This window comes from Oryzias latipes, chromosome 17, assembly GCF_053564925.1.
Source record: "Oryzias latipes strain Hd-rR chromosome 17, Olatipes_Hd-rR_3.1".
Taxonomy (NCBI): Eukaryota; Metazoa; Chordata; class Actinopteri; order Beloniformes; family Adrianichthyidae; genus Oryzias; species Oryzias latipes.
Genome location: NC_136253.1, coordinates 36,129,769 through 36,152,261, shown reverse-complemented (window position 1 = coordinate 36,152,261; position 22,493 = coordinate 36,129,769). Strand labels below are relative to the sequence as shown.

At 52.5% G+C, this 22,493-nt stretch overlaps 1 protein-coding gene across 7 annotated transcripts in view; it reads right to left on the bottom strand.

The window, feature by feature from the left end:
* Nucleotides 1-2,347: 2,347 nt before the first annotated feature.
* Nucleotides 2,348-22,493, bottom strand: part of LOC101160624 (guanine nucleotide exchange factor VAV3) — a 59,325-nt gene continuing 39,179 nt past the window's right edge. Inside the window, exons 19-29 of one of the 7 annotated variants that reach the window (XM_078935421.1) lie at nucleotides 20,447-20,575; nucleotides 20,165-20,189; nucleotides 19,199-19,329; nucleotides 10,890-10,955; nucleotides 10,632-10,666; nucleotides 10,381-10,545; nucleotides 7,244-7,331; nucleotides 6,458-6,587; nucleotides 4,805-4,870; nucleotides 4,010-4,158; nucleotides 2,348-3,603 (exon numbers count right to left, since the gene is read on the bottom strand). In XM_078935421.1, the coding sequence (XP_078791547.1) occupies nucleotides 3,562-3,603; nucleotides 4,010-4,158; nucleotides 4,805-4,870; nucleotides 6,458-6,587; nucleotides 7,244-7,331; nucleotides 10,381-10,545; nucleotides 10,632-10,666; nucleotides 10,890-10,955; nucleotides 19,199-19,329; nucleotides 20,165-20,189; nucleotides 20,447-20,575 (1,026 nt within the window). In that variant the 3' untranslated portion in view covers nucleotides 2,348-3,561. The remainder of the gene's footprint in view (nucleotides 3,604-4,009; nucleotides 4,159-4,804; nucleotides 4,871-6,457; nucleotides 6,588-7,243; nucleotides 7,332-10,380; nucleotides 10,546-10,631; nucleotides 10,667-10,889; nucleotides 10,956-19,198; nucleotides 19,330-20,164; nucleotides 20,190-20,446; nucleotides 20,576-22,493) is intronic. The other 6 variants (XM_078935422.1, XM_078935423.1, XM_078935424.1 and 3 more) reach the window with 6 other exon arrangements.

Below are 22,493 nucleotides of genomic sequence, written 5' to 3'. Positions count from 1 at the left end.
CACCTGGACCTGGACCTGGACCCACCTGGACCTGGACCCACCTGGACCTGGACCAACCTGGACCTGGACCTGGACCTGGACCTGGACCCACCTGGACCTGGACCTGGACCTGGACCCACCTGGACCTGGACCCACCTGGACCTGGACCTGGACCTGGACCCACCTGGACCTGAACCCACCTGGACCTGGACCTGGACCCACCTGGACCTGAACCCACCTGGACCTGGACCTGGACCCACCTGGACCTGGACCTGGACCCACCTGGACCTGGACCTGGACCTGGACCCACCTGGACCTGGACCCAGCTGGACATGCACCCACCTGGACCTGGACCCACCTGGACCTGGGCCTGGACCTGGACCCACCTGGACCTGGACCTGGACCTGGACCCACCTGGACCTGAACCCACCTGGACCTGGACCCACCTGGACCTGGACCTGGACCCACCTGGACCTGGACCCACCTGGACCTGGACGTGGACCCACCTGGACCTGGACCTGGACCCACCTGGACCTGGACCCACCTGGATCTGGACCCACCTGGACCTGGACCTGGACCCACCTGGACCCACCTGGACCTGGACCCACCTGGACCTGGACACAACTGGACGTGGACCCACCTGGACCTGGACCCACCTGGACCTGGACCTGGACCCACCTGGACCTGAACCCACCTGGACCTGAACCCACCTGGACCTGGACCTGGACCCACCTGGACCTGGACCTGGACCCACCTGGACCTGGACCTGGACCTGGACCCACCTGGACCTGGACCTGGACCCACCTGGACCTGGACCTGGACCCACCTGGATCTGGACCCACTTGGACCTGGACCTGGACCCACCTGGACCTGGACCTGGATCTGGGCCCACCTGGACCTGGATCTGGGCCCACCTGGACCTGGACCTGGACCCACCTGGACCTGGACCTGGTCTCAGACCCAAACCCTGACCTGGACTATGGACTTGACGTGTCCATATGAAACGTGGGATTTTTCCCTCCATGACGGCTGACGCTGTGGACGAAGGTCTGAGGCTTTCTTGGAAACGCTTTGGGTCAAACTGCTGCAGAACAGAAGAACCAAACTGGATCCACAGCAGCTGAAACCAAAGTGGTTTAAAAAATAGTCCAGGTGTTTTTTCAGGAAGTTAGATGTTTTTAAAAAAAGGTGTCTGAGTTTGTGCCTGTCAAGACATGTGGGGGCTGGCATGACTGAGGGGCAGTCCACCCCTCCCTGCAGAGAGAACAGAGGTCGTTTGTTTCTCCTTCCTCTTGATTCCTTCTGACCCTCTTGCTCTCCATGCTGAGGACATTGTGGAAAACCTTTTTAATGACGGAACTTGCAGAAGGTCACATGTGAGCATCTCTGACACGTCTGTCCTCATATGAGATGCTTCTTGGTCCGAAGCAGAAAGTCTGGGATGAAGAACAGTTCAGGTTCCTCTCTGAGGAGCGTTCCTCTGTTCTGGCTGCTCACTTCAATCTGCTGCTGGTTTGACGTCTTTCCACAGAATTGTGCTGCAGCTGTCGGCGTGGACGACGGGAAGCAGAACCTCCACCGTGGGAGGAGGAAGCTCCACAGGCGTGTGTTTGGATGGATTCAGACGGGAACAGGTGCTGCAGCAGTGAAAGTGGGAGGATGTGATGGAGGGGGGGCTCATGAATCCACCAAAGGCTGCAGGAAAGCCAGAAACCATCAAGCTGCAGCTTCCTGGATGGAGGATTTTCACTCCTAAACTCTGCCGCTCCACTTTACAACTGAAGCATCAGCTCTGCTTCTTTACCCCAAACTGACTCACCTGTGACTCCTCAGCCTCAAAAACCTCTCATGGTCCTGAGTCTCCTCGTGGATTCAGACTCTTTCTGAATGTGAAGTACAGAAACGTCTGGATTTAAGCCGTTCCTCTCCACCCAGATTCCAAACAGCAGCGATCCAGAAATAAGGAAAAAAAAGACTTTTAGTGAGCTTATGGGGGTGGGGGGGTGAAAGGCTCCAGTTCTCACCAAAGCTCAGTAACCCCCCCCCCCCCCCCCCCCCCAACAAAGACGCAGAGAGGATGACCGGAGGCTGGTGGGTTAAGGAGACAAATGATGATGTAAGAGCCTCTAAAACTCAGGAAGGTGTGAAGGCTCCACCTTTACACCTTCCTGACAGAAGGGGGGGGGGGTCTAGAAAGGTTTTATGAACACTTTAGGACCTACATTTCAATATGCAAATCTTTATTTATATCCACAAATACAAACAACAAGGTTTCAAAATAAATGTTGTCTAGATTTTAATAGTCATTTAAAAATCAGTTAATTGTTAAAACTCATTCAAACTGATAATAAACACACAGAATCCTTCATACAATAATTCTATAAAAGGATTTTCATTTTATTCTTTGTCTTAATTACATTATTACAGTTTTTATCGTCATTAAATCTAAAGAAGAAAATGACTCAAACTGCGGCGTTTCTGTTTTAGTTCAGTCCAACCGTTGCTGAGGCATTTTTACATCAATGTTGGGGATAATCCTGATGTTTGCAGATGCAGCTGATGCAGCTGCTGCAAACATGCGTCAGCTGCTGCAAACATGCGTCAGCTGCTGCAAACATGCGTCAGCTGCTGCAAACATGCAGCTCATTTCTCTCATTAGTGAGCCTGTGGTGTTGGAGGAGGGAAAACAGAATTTAGAAGCACAATTCAGAGGAGGTGCTTTAGTTAAAAAGTGGTGGAGCACACAGCTCGGAGGGGGGGCTGCATCACTGAACACCCCAGTGCCACCTTTCTCTACGGTGAACAGCGGTTACATCAGTCTTGGGTCAGACTGGAAGTGAAGCAGAGTTCCAGTAAACGTCTCTAAACCTAAAATCCTCCGTTTGGGGTTTTTAGGTTTCTAATGAACGAGTTGACTTCAGCTTCTGCTCTGAGAGTTTATAACCTGCAGGAAATCTTCTGTCCAGCCGGCAGTCCTGGAAACAAGGTGAGCGTCTGCCAACCCCCCCACCCCACCCCCCCTGCAGGGTAAATGTGGGAATCAGTCATAAAGGATCATAAACTGAGCAGGAAACAAAAGAAGCACCAAACAGTAACAAGAACAAAGTATTGCCCCACAGGAAGCAATCAGGCTGTTGTTGCCCCCCACCCCCACCCCACCGGTCCATTGACCAAACATTTTAAAGTCCACCTTTTAAATGGCTGCTTCCAGCGTTTAGACACATCCCATAGGTTCTACGTTTCAGTAGAAGAAAAACCGTCAGAGCGCCGCCGCCGCCCTGCCCCCTCCCTCAGTCGGTGCTGCAGGACTAAGCCGTCCTGTCAACCATCAGGACAATAGATACAAGTGCTGTGGGGGCCAACAGAGCCATCTATCAGAGGGTGGGCGGGAAGAGAGGAAGGGCATCTAGGGGCAGCACTTGTTCCTCCATGGGGCAGATGGGGCTGCAGGACATCCAGTGACACGCCAGGAATCTCTGATGTGACAGGAAGTCCGGCGGGGGACCGTTGTCCTCTCCTTTCACGTCCGAGCGTCTGGGTTTGGAGGAACGACCGACTGAAATGACGTCACCCTCTGAGCAGTCAGTCTTCTTCATCCACGTAGGTGGAGGGAAACCAGCCCACCTGGGGGGGCACACAGAGGCATCCTTCAGCGCAGTGAAGCTCAAACATGCATCTTTAATGGCTCCTCTGGAAGTTAGGGGTCAAAACATTAACCAGAAAACTTAAAGAGGATTTCATGTAAACATCTGCAGAAAACCAAAAGGTTTGCAACAATAATTATTGATTATGCAGATCAATACATTTCTAAAGAACTGATTCACATCTTTGAGCTGCAGACCGTGGTGACGGGATTTATTCTGTTCTCATGAAAAACAGGAGAATAAAGAAGAAAAAATAGATATTTGTTCAGTTATTTAACCCCCACCAACCCAGAAAAACCCCAAACTGTAGCCCAACGTGGAGGAGGACAGGCATGTCTGCCCCCCCCTGAAGCTGCAAAGGCAGAAGAGGGAATGGGATTCTCTACCCGGCCGCCGACTTCTCCTTTCCACCAGCCGTTGGACATCTTGCTGTAGATCCGGATGACGTCTCCCTGCAGCAGCGACAGCTCGCGCGTGTCTCTGGAGCTGAAGTCGTAGCGCGCCACGGCCACGCCCACCACCCTGGGGGAGAAGACTGACACAGACGGGCTTCTGTCAGGAGGAATTTCAATACTCTAGAGGCCGATTACAGGTTACATGAAACATTCACTTGTTCATTTCTTATAAACCAAATCTCACAAATCAGGATTATGAACAAACACGGTTCAGAGTAACAATCTGCAGCTGTTCTTCTGTCATTCATGCGAGCTTCATCGTTCACTTTGGTCTTTTTTATGGAGAAACAACAAAAAACAGAGAAGAATCATGAAAGGAGATCAGGTTTAGTGGAACCCAAAGGTTTGTTTTGGGTGCAGGACAGACGGACAAACATGGATCCTCCCTCAGATTACACAGGATCATCAGAAAAGCCGACACGGGGAGGCGAGGACTCCTGCATCCTCTCAGGAACTCCCAGCTCCATCATACCAGATGGAAACCTGCTCCAGAATCCACAGAAACGAAATTCCCTTCATTTAATGTGGCTGCCCCCCCATGCTGGGAGTGAAAGCAGAGCGCTTGTTCCGCAGTCTGGGCTTTCTGCAGACAGAAAACCTAAATCCAAGCACAAACGTGAACTTCCAGCATTTCATCGGCTGAAGCGATGCCTCTAACGATGAATGCGGCAACGGCTGCTCTGCATGTCCGCAAGTGTCTGAGGAGAAGAAAAGCAGCAGCTTTACCTGACCAGAAGGGCGAGAAGCTGGGAGGAACAAAGCTGCAGCCCCCAGAAGGAACCAGAGAGAAAACTAGGGTGGAGATCATTCAGGCCGGAGCAAAGGGAGACATGGGAGAAGTTTGACGGAAAGAGGATTTGAGAGAGGGTCAAGGGGAGAAAAAGGAGATCAGTGTCAGCCAACAGAGATGTGAGCAGAGGAGCAAACATCAGACGACTGCCTCGGTTCCTCAGGTTCATGGAGAAGTCTCCGGTTTGTTCTTTAAGGGAACGTTTGACCCATCAGCAGCTCACAAAGGCCTCATGAACAGCAGACAGAGCACGTCAGCATGTACGGACAGCCTCACCACTAACTACCTCCTCCGTGCCCAATCATACGTATTCTTCTGTAAACGACATCCAGATAAATGTCTTTTTGGAAAAAGAAGCTGACTCTGCAGATTTGCTGTATGACTTCAGTTTCCCTCTTTATTTAAGGTCAACTTGGATCATTTCTTTATTTCTTTTTACATTTTTTTGCCAATTTTTTTCCCTTTAAGTTTCATTTTGATTCAGCAATCTAACATTCAACGCTGCATTTCTCCTTCTAGCTTTACATAAATGTTCTCTGTTTGCCTGAGACCCAAACAATGACATGATCTCAGTCTGTTTGTGTAGTTCTTTTCAGAGTTTTGTGTGCGGTTTGTTTCATGCTGTGTTTCGATTTCCAGATTCCAAAGCGTCCTTCGCTTCCCTGTGACTCGTGTCTGCCTGCCACAGAGGAGGACACGCAGCCCAAACTTTGTTTATGGAGGAGGACTCATCTGGGGGGGACGCTTAGCAAAGCAATGATGTATCCCAGCATGCACTGGGACAGCAGTGGGGCTGTCAGGGTATGAGTGAACGGAAGCAAAAGCAGCTTTGAAGCATGAAGCGCTGAGAGACTGACGGAGGGACGCGGTGGAATTTTGCATCCAAACAGACACAAAGAGCCTCTTTCCTTTGTTCCCGCCTTCATGCGCCCGCCTCTGCAGCGCCTGTTTCCACGCACGTCTCTTTAAGCGGAGACAGCTTCCATCTACTCCTTCAGAACAGACTGCAAACTTTTCCAAGTGTTGTGAGGAAAGTCGTGGTCCTCGGCCGGAGGTGTTCCCTCAGGTGCGTGTCAGCAGACGACTCTTTTCTTTCCTTTGCCTGGTTTTCACCTCAAACCGGAGTGAAACGTCAGAGCTGTCAGGAAAATTGTGAAGCCATCTCTAAGCTGAGCGGAGCGTGAGGTTTGGGAGCGGCAGACTCCCGGCGCTCGCCTCGGGCGAAGAGCCCTGGCTGGGATCTCCCTGCCAAGCCGAGCGAGGGAGCGGCTGCAGCTCACGCTGCACGTTCAACACTTCCTGTCTCTTTCTGGGTCTCATTTTCATTTCTCTGCACCTCCTCCATCTCTTCAAGGAATCTGTTCTTTTTTACCAAGTTCTGTCCTCCTTTGTCTCTCCTCCTTCCTTTAGTAATAATCTGAGGAGTCTTTCCTGCGTCTCCTGAAATGCAGCTCGACTTAAACTATCTATCACGTCCATTTCAGATCATATTAGTAAAAACGTTCATCTGTCAGAAGCAGGAGCTCCAGATGGAACACGCCACACGCCGTCTGAGCCTGTCAGGCAGTGAGGGGAGGGGACATACTCACCACTGCCCGCCCTGGAAATGGCCCTGGGCGTGTTTCCGTTGTCCGGTTCCCTGTAGGGAACCTGCAGAGTGGTGTCCAGGCTGCTGAAGCCCTCCTTCAGAGAGTGCTGCTTGTAGTAATCCACCAGCTCCTGAGCAAAAGCAGCAGAAGAAGACGCAGCCATTAGCATGCACGAGCAGAGGGACTGCTGACACTCATGCTGCTGATGCTCAAAAGGTCTAAAAAAAGGTTTAAAAGCGTGAAAAGTTTGGTCCGAGGGACATTTTTGACACATATTGTTCGACTTCACACAGTGAAGATCCCACTGAGCACAAAGCTTCATGATGAAGGAACATTTCTGCAGAATCCTCCATGCAGACGGGCCAGAACATGATGGTCCTGATTCTGTCCGTTACTCTGATGGACAGAACCCTCAGCCCCTTTGAGGAACCAGGCGTTTCGGATGTTCCAGGACTAACATGAGAGCATGTGACGGTCTGGAGGACACGCAGAGCTCTGTTTAAATGCTGCTTCAGCACAGACTTCGGGTCTGCAAGAGCAAAACTGTCTGTCTGGTGGTGTTCTGTCCGTGAGAATCACATCCGGCTTCCTCTTAAGGCGCCGGAAAAATGATGAAATAAGAGTTAGTTTGTGAGTCTGAGTTGGGTGGAATAAAAGGTGCAGCAAACAAGGAGCGTAGGTCTCAGATTCATGTGCTGATGTGAGAAAACAAAAGTTTCTGCTGGGTGTGAACAGGAATGCACTCATTCATGCTGTGTGCACAGGACTTCCTGTCAAAGCCTTTACCAGCACCGTCTTGAAGAGCCGACTCTCAGCGATGTAAAAGCCTCCATCCTTGGTCAGAATTTTGATGTGCTTCACCTTATCGCTGAACCTGTGGGAGATGAAGACGACATGAAGATGGACTCCAGCCAGACCCCGGTGACCTGCTGATGATCAACAAGCTGCTCGTGCTGTCAGTGACAAACTGCTAAAGAGTCCAGATGTGCAACAATGCAAGTCAGGATGTGTGGTTCTGCAAAGCTGAGGTAGAGGAGGACGACCTGCTGGAGGAGGCATCAGACATGTGGAACAGACCAGAAGGCTTCTGAACCTTCTACCTGAGGGCAGTAGGCAAAAGCGGAGGTGCAAGGGGGCAATTGTCTCCAGTAATCCTGCTTTTATCTAGAACAGGGGAGACCAAACGTTTTCGTTCAAAGGGCCAAAATCTAAATGTGATCCCGGTCTGTGGGCCAAATACAATCATTTTTTCATGTCATGAAATAACAGCAGAGAATAAAGAATATAGTTTAGTTTATTTATTTGTATTTGGTACTTTTCAAGGTAACACACATTAGTGAGACTAAAAAGTTCGTAACATTTTTCTTTGAATCTCTCGTAATCTCCCACTCTCAGCAATTAACGGCGACCCTTCGTGGCGGCCAATGTGGCGCTGACCTGGGCTGCCGAGGGCATCATGAGGGTGGCTCTCTGTGACAGAAGTTTAGATTGGAACTCCCTAGAATCTGTCTTTTGCGCCTCACCTTTGTGTTTGGATAAAACTGTCTTGTAGTGGTGGCGTATTTTGTAGTCTTTAAGGAAAAGCCACGGACTGCTGACAAAAAAGACAAACAGCCTGAGAAGAGATTTCAGGAGAAAAATAATCCTCCTGCCATATTTGTTTAAAACGCCTCTTATCCGTTTGCTACTGCCGTTGTTTCTCCATGAATGAATGGGAAAGGTTGAGGGGCTTTAACTAAACACTCCGCGGCCTCTACAGGCACGACTTGGTGGGCCAAAAGACAACCTTTAATGGGCTAAATCTGGCCCGTGGGCCCAACTTTGGGCACCCATGATCTAGAACAGTGTTTTTCAACCAGTGTGCAGTGTGCCGCGGGAAATTGCCCTCTTTAACTGATCTAAAAACATTTTTCATCTTCAGGAAATCAGCTCTTTGTTCATCCAAACAGGCCCTGATAAAAGACTGAGTAGTCAGGAATATAAAAGATCTTAAAATTACTTTTTCTTTGTGTTTATTTAATTCTATTAAAGACATTTTGATAAGGATTACGTTACCGCGATTTACCTGCAGCTAGGACAGTTTGCGGAAAAGTCCCGTCCCTTTAACTGTCTCCGCCAATCATTCTTGAAGGCTTAATCACATGTCATCAGTCTGACCAATCAGAAGTGCTTAAAGTCTTCACTTCCTTGTTCTGATTCTGCTCATAAAGTCTCTCAGTTCCAACAGAAACACCAGCTAAAGCTCGTCTTTAGCGGTGTAGCTTTCCACAGAGTCCTTTGTTAGACCGTGGAACAAGTGAACAAAACAATGAAGCTCAGAGACGCGAGTCTTTCTGCAAGTTTTCGGCAGTTTTCACACTACATCTCCCATGATGCATTGGCTTAAAGGGCCAGTGTCCCAGCGCACAATGAGTTGTCCTTGTGAAACGTCTTGAAACCACAACAAACAGTTTCTTCCTTCCACTTTTGGCTTCTCCCATCAGGGGTCGCCACAGCGAACGAGTCGCATGGTAGATTTGGCAATGTTTTACGCCGGATGCCCTTCCTGACGCAACCTTCTCAAACCGGGCTTGGAACCGGCAGAGGTAGAGAAGGGAACAACAAACAGTTTCTAAATTTTCTAATTTAACTTCATCTCTTAGAAAAAACAGCCGCAACTTCCTGCTTTTCTGGCCACAATTATCACAAAAAGGCACGTGAGATTGCGGGGGGGGCTGTCCATCAATACAGACCATGAATTTCTGCTTTTTTTTTTTTTTTTTGGATGCTGGTGTGCCATGGGATTTTTGTCAAGGTTAAAGTGTGCCGTGGCTCAAAAAAGGTTGTAAAACACTGATCTAGAAGATGTGTCCAATCCACTTACCGGTAATTAATGGAACACATTTCTGATATAGGATATTACATTTTATATTATATATTATTTTTTATATGTAATTCATATATTTGTTATAATATATTACATTATATTACATTACATTACATTATATTACATTACCTTATATTATATTGTATTATATTATATTATATTACTTTAAATTATAATATATTACTTTACACTACATTATATTATATTATATTACATTACTTTACATTATATTATATTACATTACATAACATTATATTATATTATATTACATTACATTACTTTACATTATATTATATTACATTATAATATATCATGTTATATTATGTTACTTTACATTACATTATATTATATAACTTTAAATTATATTACATTACATAACATTATAATGTATTCCTCACACAGACATGTTTGAGGTTAGTGAGTTGATTAGCAGCGGCTCAGTGCATGGAGCTCCGTTATCTCCATCATCCATCCAGATAAGGATCTTAAGCACTCAGACACTCAATTAGGATTGGAGAGTTGGACAGAAGCTGACATCAAAGTGGCCAATGAGCAGCGGTTCTGGTCCACCAGAGGAAAGGATGGTGGGTCACTGGGACCCCCTCCAGACTGCTGCCTCGATCCTAATGCTCCAATTGACAATCGTTTGGGGTCAAAAATAACAATTCTGTTCTTTTTTATGTCTCTGTTCCTTTGAGGAACAGAAAAGCGTTGATGTTCCTCAACAATCCTGTGAACCTGTCTGACTTGAGCTGCTTTGGAAGTGATGGAGGGGCCGCAGAGACTGTTCTTAGGCCTGAACAGGGCAGCAGTCCCACCCGCTGTCATCCTTTGGTTCACGTTTTAGGTATATTTTTGTGTCAGGTCTAAATTGGATTATTGATTTGGGGTTTTGTGCCTTTGGGCCTCACACCAGAACCGGTTCTTTTGGCAGAAGTGCTGAAAGCTTCAGCCTTGGTTCCTATTGAAGGTGGTGATTCGGACCCTCTGTGTTCACAGCGTTTAATGAAAGATCAGGAGACGTCATGCAGACACAAAGGAAGACAGAGGGACTCACTTTATGCTGATGGCGTATTCATTACACTCTTTACTTCTGTGTCGGATCAGATAGGTTCCGTTTTCCTGGTTGAGGAGCTCCACCTCCGCCTGGTATCTCTCCAGAGGGCCTGCAAACCTGAACCATCCATGAACAACTACTACACTTACAATGCCATCAATCATCCTGAACATGAAGATGACAACATCCCATACTGTCAATCACATGGCGTGACCAGTAAACGGATCTTTTCCGGCTCCGGCTCTACTTACCAGAGCTGGCCGGAGTAATCCACGGGTTTTGGAACCTGGAATAAAAAAAAAGAAGTTCTGTTTGGGAGTCAATGCAGAGGATGGAGGTCGTTTGTGGTCACATGAGATTCAAGACCCGTCCAGTGACTAAATTACGCCTCCAGCAGCAAAAGCATTCCATTCAAAGCAGCGTGTTTCTGTTCCAGGACGGCAGGAGGAGCTTCTGCCTCAGTGGTCTGTGATGGCAGTAAATGGATGTGAATGAGGACGCTCACTTACACATGGACAAGGCCTCACAGCGTCGCTTGGAAAGAAGCCAGTCTTACTTGTCGCCAGAATTTTGCCCTGCAAAGGCAACAGCTTGTTAATGGGAGCAACCACTCCTCTTCCTCCCTGCTCCTCTTCCTCGTCCCCTCCCACTCTCCTTTCAGTAAATCCTCAGCAATTAGCGCACAACAAGCGGTGCATCTAATTTGCAGCCCAAGTTAATTATGGTTGAAACTCTGCTGGCAGTTGGATTTGTGCTGCATCCAAACAACTCTAACGCTAAATGGCTTCCAGGGGCCAGCCTGCAACAGTGCAGCCTTCATGGCTTCCAGGGGCCAGCCTGCAGCAGTGCAACCTTTATGGCTTCCAGGGGCCAGCCTGCAACAGTGCAGCCTTCATGGCTTCCAGGGGCCGGCCTGCAGCAGTGCAGCCTTCATGGCTTCCAGGGGCCGGCCTGCAGCAGTGCAGCCTTTATGGTTTCCAGGGGCCAGCCTGCAACAGTGCAGCCTTCATGGCTTCCAGGGGCCGGCCTGCAGCAGTGCAGCCTTCATGGCATCCAGGGGCCAGCCTGCAGCAGTGCAGCCTTTATGGCTTCCAGGGGCCAGCCTGCAACAGTGCAGCCTTCATGGCTTCCAGGGGCCAGCCTGCAGCAGTGCAGCCTTTATGGCTTCCAGGGGCCAGCCTGCAACAGTGCAGCCTTCATGGCTTCCAGGGGCCAGCCTTCAACAGTGCAGCCTTCATGGCTTCCTGGGGCCAGCCTGCACCAGTGCAGCCTTCATGGCTTCCAGGGGCCAGCCTGCAACAGTGCAGCCTTCATGGCTTCCAGGGGCCAGCCTGCACCAGTGCAGCCTTTATGGCTTCCAGGGGCCAGCCTGCAACAGTGCAGCCTTCATGGCTTCCAGGGGCCGGCCTGCAGCAGTGTAGCCTTTATGGCTTCCAGGGGCCAGCCTGCACCAGTGCAGCCTTCATGGCTTCCAGGGGCCAGCCTGCAACAGTGCAGCCTTCATGGCTTCCAGGGGCCGGTCTGCAGCAGTGCAGCCTTTATGGCTTCCAGGGGCCAGCCTGCAACAGTGCAGCCTTCATGGCTTCCAGGTGCCGGCCTGCAGCAGTGCAGCCTATATGGCTTCCAGGGACAAGCTTGCAACAGTGCAGCCTTCATGGCTTCCAGGGGCCGGCCTGCAGCAGTGTAGCCTTTATGGCTTCCAGGGGCCAGCTTGCAACAGTGCAGCCTTCATGGCTTCCAGGGGCCGGCCTGCAGCAGTGTAGCCTTTATGGCTTCCAGGGGCCAGCCTGCACCAGTGCAGCCTTCATGGCTTCCAGGGGCCAGCCTGCAACAGTGCAGCCTTCATGGCTTCCAGGGGCCAGCCTGCAACAGTGCAGCCTTCATGGCTTCCAGGGGCCGGCCTGCAGCAGTGCAGCCTTTATGGCTTCCAGGGGCCAACCTGCAACAGTGCAGCCTTCATGGCTTCCAGGGGCCAGCCTGCAGCAGTGCAGCCTTTATGGCTTCCAGGGGCCAGCCTGCAACAGTGCAGCCTTCATGGCTTCCAGGGGCCAGCCTGCAACAGTGCAGCCTTCATGGCTTCCAGGGGCCAGCCTGCAACAGTGCAGCCTTCATGGCTTCCAGGGGCCGGCCTGCACCAGTGCAGCCTTTATGGCTTCCAGGGGCCAGCCTGCAACAGTGCAGCCTTCATGGCTTCCAGGGGCTGGCCTGCAGCAGTGCAACCTTTATGGCTTCCAGGGGCCAGCCTGCACCAGTGCAGCCTTCATGGCTTCCAGGGGCCAGCCTGCAACAGTGCAGCCTTTATGGCTTCCAGGGGCCGGCCTGCACCAGTGCAGCCTTTATGGCTTTCAGGGGCCAGCCTGCAGCAGTGCAGCCTTTATGGCTTCCAGGGGCCAGCCTGCAACAGTGCAGCCTTTATGGCTTCCAGGGGCCAGCCTGCAACAGTGCAGCCTTCATGGCTTCCAGGTGCCGGCCTGCAGCAGTGCAGCCTATATGCCTTCCAGGGCCAGCTTGCAACAGTGCAGCCTTCATGGCTTCCAGGGGCCGGCCTGCAGCAGTGTAGCCTTTATGGCTTCCAGGGGCCAGCCTGCACCAGTGCAGCCTTCATGGCTTCCAGGGGCCAGCCTGCAACAGTGCAGCCTTCATGGCTTCCAGGGGCCAGCCTGCAACAGTGCAGCCTTCATGGCTTCCAGGGGCCGGCCTGCAGCAGTGCAGCCTTTATGGCTTCCAGGGGCCAACCTGCAACAGTGCAGCCTTCATGGCTTCCAGGGGCCAGCCTGCAGCAGTGCAGCCTTTATGGCTTCCAGGGGCCAGCCTGCAACAGTGCAGCCTTCATGGCTTCCAGGGGCCAGCCTGCAGCAGTGCAGCCTTTATGGCTTCCAGGGGCCAGCCTGCAAAAGTGCAGCCTTCATGGCTTCCAGGGGCCAGCCTGCAACAGTGCAGCCTTCATGGCTTCCAGGGGCCAGCCTGCACCAGTGCAGCCTTCATGGCTTCCAGGGGCCAGCCTGCAACAGTGCAGCCTTCATGGCTTCCAGGGGCCAGCCTGCACCAGTGCAGCCTTTATGGCTTCCAGGGGCCAGCCTGCACCAGTGCAGCCTTTATGGCTTCCAGGGGCCAGCCTGCACCAGTGCAGCCTTCATGGCTTCCAGGGGCCAGCCTGCAACAGTGCAGCCTTCATGGCTTCCAGGGGCCAGCCTGCAGCAGTGCAGCCTTCATGGCTTCCAGGGGCCGGCCTGCAACAGTGCAGCCTTTATGGCTTCTAGGGGCCGGCACGCAGCAGTGCAGCCTTTATGGCTTCCAGGGGCCAGCCTGCAACAGTGCAGCCTTCATGGCTTCCAGGGGCCAGCCTGCAACAGTGCAGCCTTTATGGCTTCCAGGGGCCAGCCTGCAGCAGTGCAGCCTTTATGGCTTCCAGGGGCCAACCTGCAACAGTGCAGCCTTCATGGCTTCCAGGGGCCGGCCTGCAACAGTGCAGCCTTTATGGCTTCCAGGGGCCAGCCTGCAGCAGTGCAGCCTTTATGGCTTCCAGGGGCCGGCCTGCAACAGTGCAGCCTTCATGGCTTCCAGGGGCCGGCCTGCAGCAGTGCAGCCTTTATGGCTTCCAGGGGCCAGCCTGCAGCAGTGCAGCCTTTATGGCTTCCAGGGGCCAGCCTGCAACAGTGCAGCCTTTATGGCTTCCAGGGGCCAGCCTGCACCAGTGCAGCCTTTATGGCTTTCAGGGGCCAGCCTGCAGCAGTGCAGCCTTTATGGCTTCCAGGGGCCAGCCTGCAACAGTGCAGCCTCTATGGCTTCCAGGGGCCGGCCTGCAACAGTGCAGCCTTTATGGCTTCCAGGGGCCAGCCTGCAACAGTGCAGCCTTTATGGCTTCCAGGGGCCGGCCTGCAGCAGTACAGCCTTTATGGCTTTCAGGGGCCGGCCTGCAGCAGTGCAGCCTTCATGGCTTCCAGGGGCCAGCCTGCAGCAGTGCAGCCTTCATGGCTTCCAGGGGCCAGCCTGCAGCAGTGCAGCCTTTATGGCTTCCAGGGGCCAGCCTGCAGCAGTGCAGCTTTTATGGCTTCCAGGGGCCAGCCTGCAGCAGTGCAGCCTTTATGGCTTCCAGGGGCCAGCCTGCAACAGTGCAGCCTTCATGGCTTCCAGGGGCCGGCCTGCAACAGTGCAGCCTTTATGGCTTCCAGGGGCCAGCCTGCAGCAGTGCAGCCTTTATGGCTTCCAGGGGCCGGCCTGCAACAGTGCAGCCTTCATGGCTTCCAGGGGCCGGCCTGCAGCAGTGCAGCCTTTATGGCTTCCAGGGGCCAGCCTGCAGCAGTGCAGCCTTCATGGCTTCCAGGTGCCGGCCTGCAGCAGTGCAGCCTATATGGCTTCCAGGGCCAGCTTGCAACAGTGCAGCCTTCATGGCTTCCAGGGGCCGGCCTGCAGCAGTGTAGCCTTTATGGCTTCCAGGGGCCAGCCTGCACCAGTGCAGCCTTCATGGCTTCCAGGGGCCAGCCTGCAACAGTGCAGCCTTCATGGCTTCCAGGGGCCAGCCTGCAACAGTGCAGCCTTCATGGCTTCCAGGGGCCGGCCTGCAGCAGTGCAGCCTTTATGGCTTCCAGGGGCCAACCTGCAACAGTGCAGCCTTCATGGCTTCCAGGGGCCAGCCTGCAGCAGTGCAGCCTATATGGCTTCCAGGGCCAGCTTGCAACAGTGCAGCCTTCATGGCTTCCAGGGGCCGGCCTGCAGCAGTGTAGCCTTTATGGCTTCCAGGGGCCAGCCTGCACCAGTGCAGCCTTCATGGCTTCCAGGGGCCAGCCTGCAACAGTGCAGCCTTCATGGCTTCCAGGGGCCAGCCTGCAACAGTGCAGCCTTCATGGCTTCCAGGGGCCGGCCTGCAGCAGTGCAGCCTTTATGGCTTCCAGGGGCCAACCTGCAACAGTGCAGCCTTCATGGCTTCCAGGGGCCAGCCTGCAGCAGTGCAGCCTTTATGGCTTCCAGGGGCCAGCCTGCAACAGTGCAGCCTTCATGGCTTCCGGGGGCCAGCCTGCAGCAGTGCAGCCTTTATGGCTTCCAGGGGCCAGCCTGCAACAGTGCAGCCTTCATGGCTTCCAGGGGCCAGCCTGCAACAGTGCAGCCTTCATGGCTTCCAGGGGCCAGCCTGCACCAGTGCAGCCTTTATGGCTTCCAGGGGCCAGCCTGCACCGGTGCAGCCTTTATGGCTTCCAGGGGCCAGCCTGCAGCAGTGCAGCCTTTATGGCTTCCAGGGGCCAGCCTGCAGCAGTGCAGCCTTTATGGCTTCCAGGGGCCAACCTGCAACAGTGCAGCCTTCATGGCTTCCAGGGGCCGGCCTGCAACAGTGCAGCCTTTATGGCTTCCAGGGGCCAGCCTGCAGCAGTGCAGCCTTTATGGCTTCCAGGGGCCGGCCTGCAACAGTGCAGCCTTCATGGCTTCCAGGGGCCGGCCTGCAGCAGTGCAGCCTTTATGGCTTCCAGGGGCCAGCCTGCAGCAGTGCAGCCTTTATGGCTTCCAGGGGCCAGCCTGCAACAGTGCAGCCTTTATGGCTTCCAGGGGCCGGCCTGCACCAGTGCAGCCTTTATGGCTTTCAGGGGCCAGCCTGCAGCAGTGCAGCCTTTATGGCTTCCAGGGGCCAGCCTGCAACAGTGCAGCCTCTATGGCTTCCAGGGGCCGGCCTGCAACAGTGCAGCCTTTATGGCTTCCAGGGGCCAGCCTGCAACAGTGCAGCCTTTATGGCTTCCAGGGGCCAGCCTGCAGCAGTGCAGCCTTTATGGCTTCCAGGGGCCGGCCTGCAGCAGTGCAGCCTTTATGGCTTTCAGGGGCCGGCCTGCAGCAGTGCAGCCTTCATGGCTTCCAGGGGCCAGCCTGCAGCAGTGCAGCCTTCATGGCTTCCAGGGGCCAGCCTGCAGCAGTGCAGCTTTTATGGCTTCCAGGGGCCAGCCTGCAACAGTGCAGCCTTTATGGCTTCCAGGGGCCGGCCTGCAGCAGTGCAGCCTTTATGGCTTTCAGGGGCCGGCCTGCAGCAGTGCAGCCTTTATGGCTTTCAGGGGCCGGCCTGCAGCAGTGCAGCCTTTATGGCTTCCAGGGGCCAGCCTGCAACAGTGCAGCCTTTATGGCTTCCAGGGGCCGGCCTGCAACAGTGCAGCCTTTATGGCTTCCAGGGGCCAGCCTGCACCAGTGCAGCCTTTATGGCTTTCAGGGGCCAGCTGCAACAGTGCAGCTTTTATGGCTTCCAGGGGCCAGCCTGCACCAATGCAGCCTTTATGGCTTCCAGGGGCCAGCCTGCAGCAGTGCAGCCTTCATGGCTTCCAGGGGCCAGCCTGCAGCAGTGCAGCCTTTATGGCTTCCAGGGGCCGGCCTGCAGCAGTGCAGCCTTTATGGCTTCCAGGGGCCAGCCTGCAGCAGTGCAGCCTTTATGGCTTCCAGGGGCCAGCCTGCAACAGTGCAGCCTTCATGGCTTCCAGGGGCCGGCCTGCAGCAGTGCAGCCTTCATGGCTTCCAGGGGCCAGCCTGCAGCAGTGCAGCCTTTATGGCTTCCAGGGGCCGGCCTGCAGCAGTGCAGCCTTTATGGCTTCCAGGGGCCGGCCTGCAGCAGTGCAGCCTTTATGGCTTTCAGGGGCCGGCCTGCAGCAGTGCAGCCTTTATGGCTTTCAGGGGCCGGCCTGCAGCAGTGCAGCCTTTATGGCTTCCAGGGGCCAGCCTGCACCAGTGCAGCCTTTATGGCTTTCAGGGGCCAGCTGCAACAGTGCAGCCTTTATGGCTTCCAGGGGCCAGCCTGCACCAGTGCAGCCTTTATGGCTTCCAGGGGCCAGCCTGCAGCAGTGCAGCCTTCATGGCTTCCAGGGGCCAGCCTGCAGCAGTGCAGCCTTTATGGCTTCCAGGGGCCGGCCTGCAGCAGTGCAGCCTTTATGGCTTCCAGGGGCCAGCCTGCAGCAGTGCAGCCTTTATGGCTTCCAGGGGCCAGCCTGCAACAGTGCAGCCTTCATGGCTTCCAGGGGCCAGCCTGCAGCAGTGCAGCCTTTACAGAGAAAACTGCACATTTGTTCAGCAAACGAGAGAGCCAGGCTGACCTCTGGATGGATGCTGGAGTTTATTTCCGGAGCTAAAGCTCTGTGCAGATCATCATTCTGTGGACAGTGATGTGGATGCAACGCCAACCGTCCAGACCCCCCCCCCCCTCCCCCCAACTCCTCTTTTAGGGTATGAAAAGCTTTTTGGGGCTCTGGCACTAATTCGATTGGAAAGCAAATCTTTACTCATCTTTCTGATTTATTCTGCGTAATATCATTTCATCAGAGCCGTACAGTATTTGTTCTGCTTTGGATAAGCGTATGATAAAGATTAAACTTATTACTCTGTTGGCATAAACAGGCAGGAGCCAAAGGATCAAATGAAATTACAGTGATTGATTGTATTGTCCTGCCAAGGGGATGGAGGATAATTGCCTTCTGGGTAACAGGGGGGGTGAATCCTCCACGTCCTGTAATTCCATCCTCCGGCGCCGCCGGGGAAGCTGAAGATGAAAGTTCCCCTGGAGTTTTCATGGTAAACAAAGAGGGCTCTCTTCAGGTTCCTTATGTTAAAAATGCTCATATTTGCAGCTATTAGTCAGCAGACTGGCTGACATGAGACTAAACACTTTGAGAGTTTCAACTGTTCTAACCTTGATGTCATTAGTGAAGCTTTTCCAGCTGTGGAAATGCTCCCACATAATCAGCACAGCATCAGAACTTTGAAGGTGTCCAAACAGATTCTCCTCAAGTTGAAAGTGTGAGTGGTAAAACGTCGGACCCCTCTCTTCAACAAATGAGCAGCTGCTGCTTTTTAGACATAACCTAGGATGCAGGAAGAAACGACCCGGCGTTCGCTGACGGGAAGGAATTCATGAAGGACGAACACCTGATCAGCTGATCCACCTCCAGTTTTTGTTAGTTACTGACATCTAGTGGTGTAACTTATACATTACTACCAAACAAGAAGAAACATAAACATCCACTTTTTCAGTTTCACCTTCTAAAATGTAAACAGCGATCAGGCTCAACGATGCATACATTACTTCATATTGTAATAAAATGCTTCATGGTGACTTCAAAGGCCATCAGCTGCTGTAGTTCCTCACAGGAACAACGCATTGTCCCTCTCATGCACGTGCTGTTACTACGGCAACACGCTGTGCCATCAGCTCTGCTGCATGACATTTGCTCTGTATCGGTCCGGCTTACAGGAAGGCTCCTCACATTATTGCGCCCACCCAACACAAAGCTCAGGCTGACTGCCCTCAGGAAACCCCTGCCATCCGACTGGAGGAGGACACGCCCTCCATGGAGGGAACAGCAGGTCCACCTCCATCCTCTCTGGGACAGAGACGCTCCATCGGCTGCTGAAGGACTTCCCAAAACCAGAAGCAGAACTTGTAGAACTGCTCTCAGTCACCTGACTGATCACCAGATCAGTCAATGATGTGATCCAGCAGAAAGAATCTGTTCAGACATTCCCCCCCCATCTGACACTGGAAGTCAGACGTCCTGACCATCGACTGTATAACAGAACTGGACTGAGCGAGTGTCACGTCATCCTCTCCTCGGGAGGACGGACCACGTAGGTGGTCGATATGGGCGCCAAAATAATTGATGACTTTGTTGATTTGCACGTTTTACCTTTTCAGGGTGTGAATTGAAAAGGCTCACCTGCACTCAGGATGAGGGGCGGGGCTTGGCTTGCTTATTTTTGTTGACTGCTCTTTGACCCACTTTGGCCCCCCGTCTGCCCCCCGTTATTCAGACTTCTACACGGCTGTTGCTTGTGTGGAAAAACTGACAGCTAAGCGACTCACCTGCCACCAGGAGCTGTGCACGTCTGCAAAGATCAGCTCCATCACGTCCCCTGCGTGGAAGCTCAGGGGGGGCCCACACTGCGGACAGGGGACGCCGCTGTAGTCTCTGATAGCGACCATCCGAGGTAAACCTGGAACAAAAATGCCAACATCAGTATGAGTCTCAAAACGGACGTCACCTGAAGAAAGACGGGAAATGAAGAATGTGACCACAAAGAAAAAGAATTTCCTGGTATTTCTGAAGCAGAGTGATGGAGATCTAGAGACTGAACCGTTCATGACCTCCTCTCTAAACCAGGGCTGTCAAATCGCTCAGGGGCCAAAATCCAAAACACGGGCCGAACAAATTCCTTTTTTGGTTCTGTAAAATTACCAGAGCGCCGTACCAACATCAGTCTTCTCAGCAAAGTGTGTATTTGATGTTTGTCTCATGGCGCCGTTTTAGATTCTATTTCTTCATTCCAAACACATTCGCTCCACTAGGAGACCAGCGGCTTTACCACTGATGTCAGAAACATTTGTTCTTCCTCCAATCAAGGTCAAGCGTTCATCAGGTCAGCTGAAGCATTGCATTATGGGATCTGTAGTGAAAATGTTATCAGTGCTACATTTCACTGGGCCATTAATAACCCAAATAATAAATGATCTTTGGGGCCGTATATGATAAGATGGGGGGCTGCATGTGGCCCGGGGCCTCGACTTTGACACGTCCTCCAAGCCCATAAGAACCGTTGGTGACCGAGGGTCAGGTAAACTACCTACACGGCTAAAATAAGGCAGATGTAGACCCCATCGCAGCTAAACCCCCCCCCAGACTGCCCCCAGATGCACCCCCCACCAGCTAGCTTTGTGGGGAACAGTCAGATGCTGAATGTTCAGGCATTATGGGATGGCTCGTTCCTGTTGTCAAGCACATTTTCCAGCCACTGTTGTTGAGTCTTCCGGGTGAAGAGCCAGAATACTGACCTGCGTCTGGAGCTGCTGCATTTTCCTGTGGATGAGGAAACAAGAGAGAAGAAGATGATCAAAGTGGAGAAGCGGGTTCGGGTTTCTGGTCAGGGTCAAAGTGACCCAAACAGAGTCTGTCTGCCCTCTTCACACTTTTAATAACTGCTGTTGAATATCCTAATGATCCTCCCTTCAGTCACACTGAGCAATCTGGAAGGTTCTCCCGTTGGTGTGTATCTCCTCACTAAAGCCACATTCTGGGCTGCAGAACCTCAAAGGAGCCGGAACGTATTTTCTGACCTTTGCTGGTCGTTTCAGAGTTTCCAGCGCTCTGCTGCAGCATTTGTGAAGACTGGGAGCAGACAGATCTGCTGCTCTTCCAGATGTAGGTGGAGCTGCTGAAGGCTCCTCCGTTAGGCTGATGTTCCACTTCAGCAAAATAAAAATAGGTTTGTGCCTTCACACACATGGAAGCTTTGGGAGGATGATGCAGTCTTATGTAAGAAACTCAAAGACATTTCTCAACAGGACAAAGACAAATAAGAAGCTCAGGTAAAGATGGTGAGTCTGGTAATTATGATGACGACACACTGCTGCTGTGCTGCAGAGACATAAGCGACACAAACTTCCTCTGAGTCATGTCACACGGATGAGCTGTGAAGGAACCTGCAGCAAAGTCTAAACAAACTTTCCATGAATGCAGGTTGTTCTGCCACAGAAGACATCCCATAATTTATACTGACGAGTATGACAAGCTGAAGTTCGAGAGGCAGAAATGATAGGAGTCCTTTTAATTCATTCAATCTTTATGATTCGCTCAGAGGTTTTGAACGGCAACGTCAGACTCAACACTTTCTACTCGCCGTTTTTGGTCTGGTGGAGGCAGCAGAGCGGTTGCTGAAAAGACTATGAAGACGTCCGATACGTGTTTGTGACGTATAGATCGGGCGGCCGTGGTGCAGCGGTAGGGCGGTCGACCCATGCATGGGTGAATGGGACTGTGTCTGTAAAGCACTTTGGGCCTTGGATGTAGAAAAGCGCTCTATAAATATACGCCATTTAAGTCTGAAGCCAGCCTTAGATTGACTTCTTTTCTTTTGGAAGTGTACCTAGTTGTTATACAACAAACTAAAACTGTTGGCGAGTCTCGTTTTGTCCTGGATAGTAAATCCAGCAGGAGCTCCTCCTCTGAGGAGTTTCTACAGAACAAAGACCAGCTGGTCTGACGGAGTTTTGATGTTCAGGTCTGTGAGAGTCAAGCAAAAACATACGGCTTCATCAAATATAAAAATACTGAAGATACTGAAAGAGTATTTGTCTTAGTTTGCTGTTTTAGTATGGAACCGTTTCTGTAGCATAATTAAAAATAAAAGTCAAAACCAGAAATGCTTTTTCATTTTCAAAATAAAGCTGCATTTTTTGACTCAAAATTAAAATGAAAAAGCAATCCACCAAATGCTTTTTCATTTCCGTGCAGCAGCACGCATGCAGCAGCACGCATCCAGCAGCACGCATCCAGCAGCATGCATGCAGAAGCACACATGCAGCAGCACACATGCAGCAGCAAACATGCAGCAGCAAACATGCAGCAGCAAACATTCAGCAGCACGCATGCAGCAGCAAACATGCAAAAGCACGCATCCAGCAGCACACATGCAGCAGCACGCCTCCAGCAGCACGCATCCAGCAGCACACATGCAGCAGCACGCCTCCAGCAGCACGCATGCAGCAGCACGCCTCCAGCAGCACGCATCCAGCAGCACGCATCCAGCAGCACGCATGCAGCAGCATGCATGCAGCAACACACACGCAGCAGCAACCGTTCAGCAGCACGCATCCAGTAGCACGCATCCAGCAGCACGCATGCAGAAGCACGCACGCAGCAGCACACATGCAGCAGCACTCATGCAGCAGCACACATGCAGCATCACACACGCAGCAGCAAACATGCAGCAGCAAACATGCAAAAGCACGCATCCAGCAGCACACATGCAGCAGCACGCCTCCAGCAGCACGCATCCAGCAGCACGCATCCAGCAGCACGCATGCAGCAGCACGCATGCAGCAGCACGCATGCAGCAGCAAACATTCAGCAGCACGCATGCAGCAGCACGCCTCCAGCAGCACGCATGCAGCAGCACGCATGCAGCAGCACACATGCAGCAGCACGCATGCAGCAGCAAACATTCAGCAGCACGCATGCAGCAGCACGCCTCCAGCAGCACGCATCCAGCAGCACGCATGCAGCAGCACACACGCAGCAGCAAAAATTCAGCAGCACGCATCCAGCAGCATGCATGCAGAAGCACACATGCAGCACCACACATGCAGCAGCAAACATGCAGTA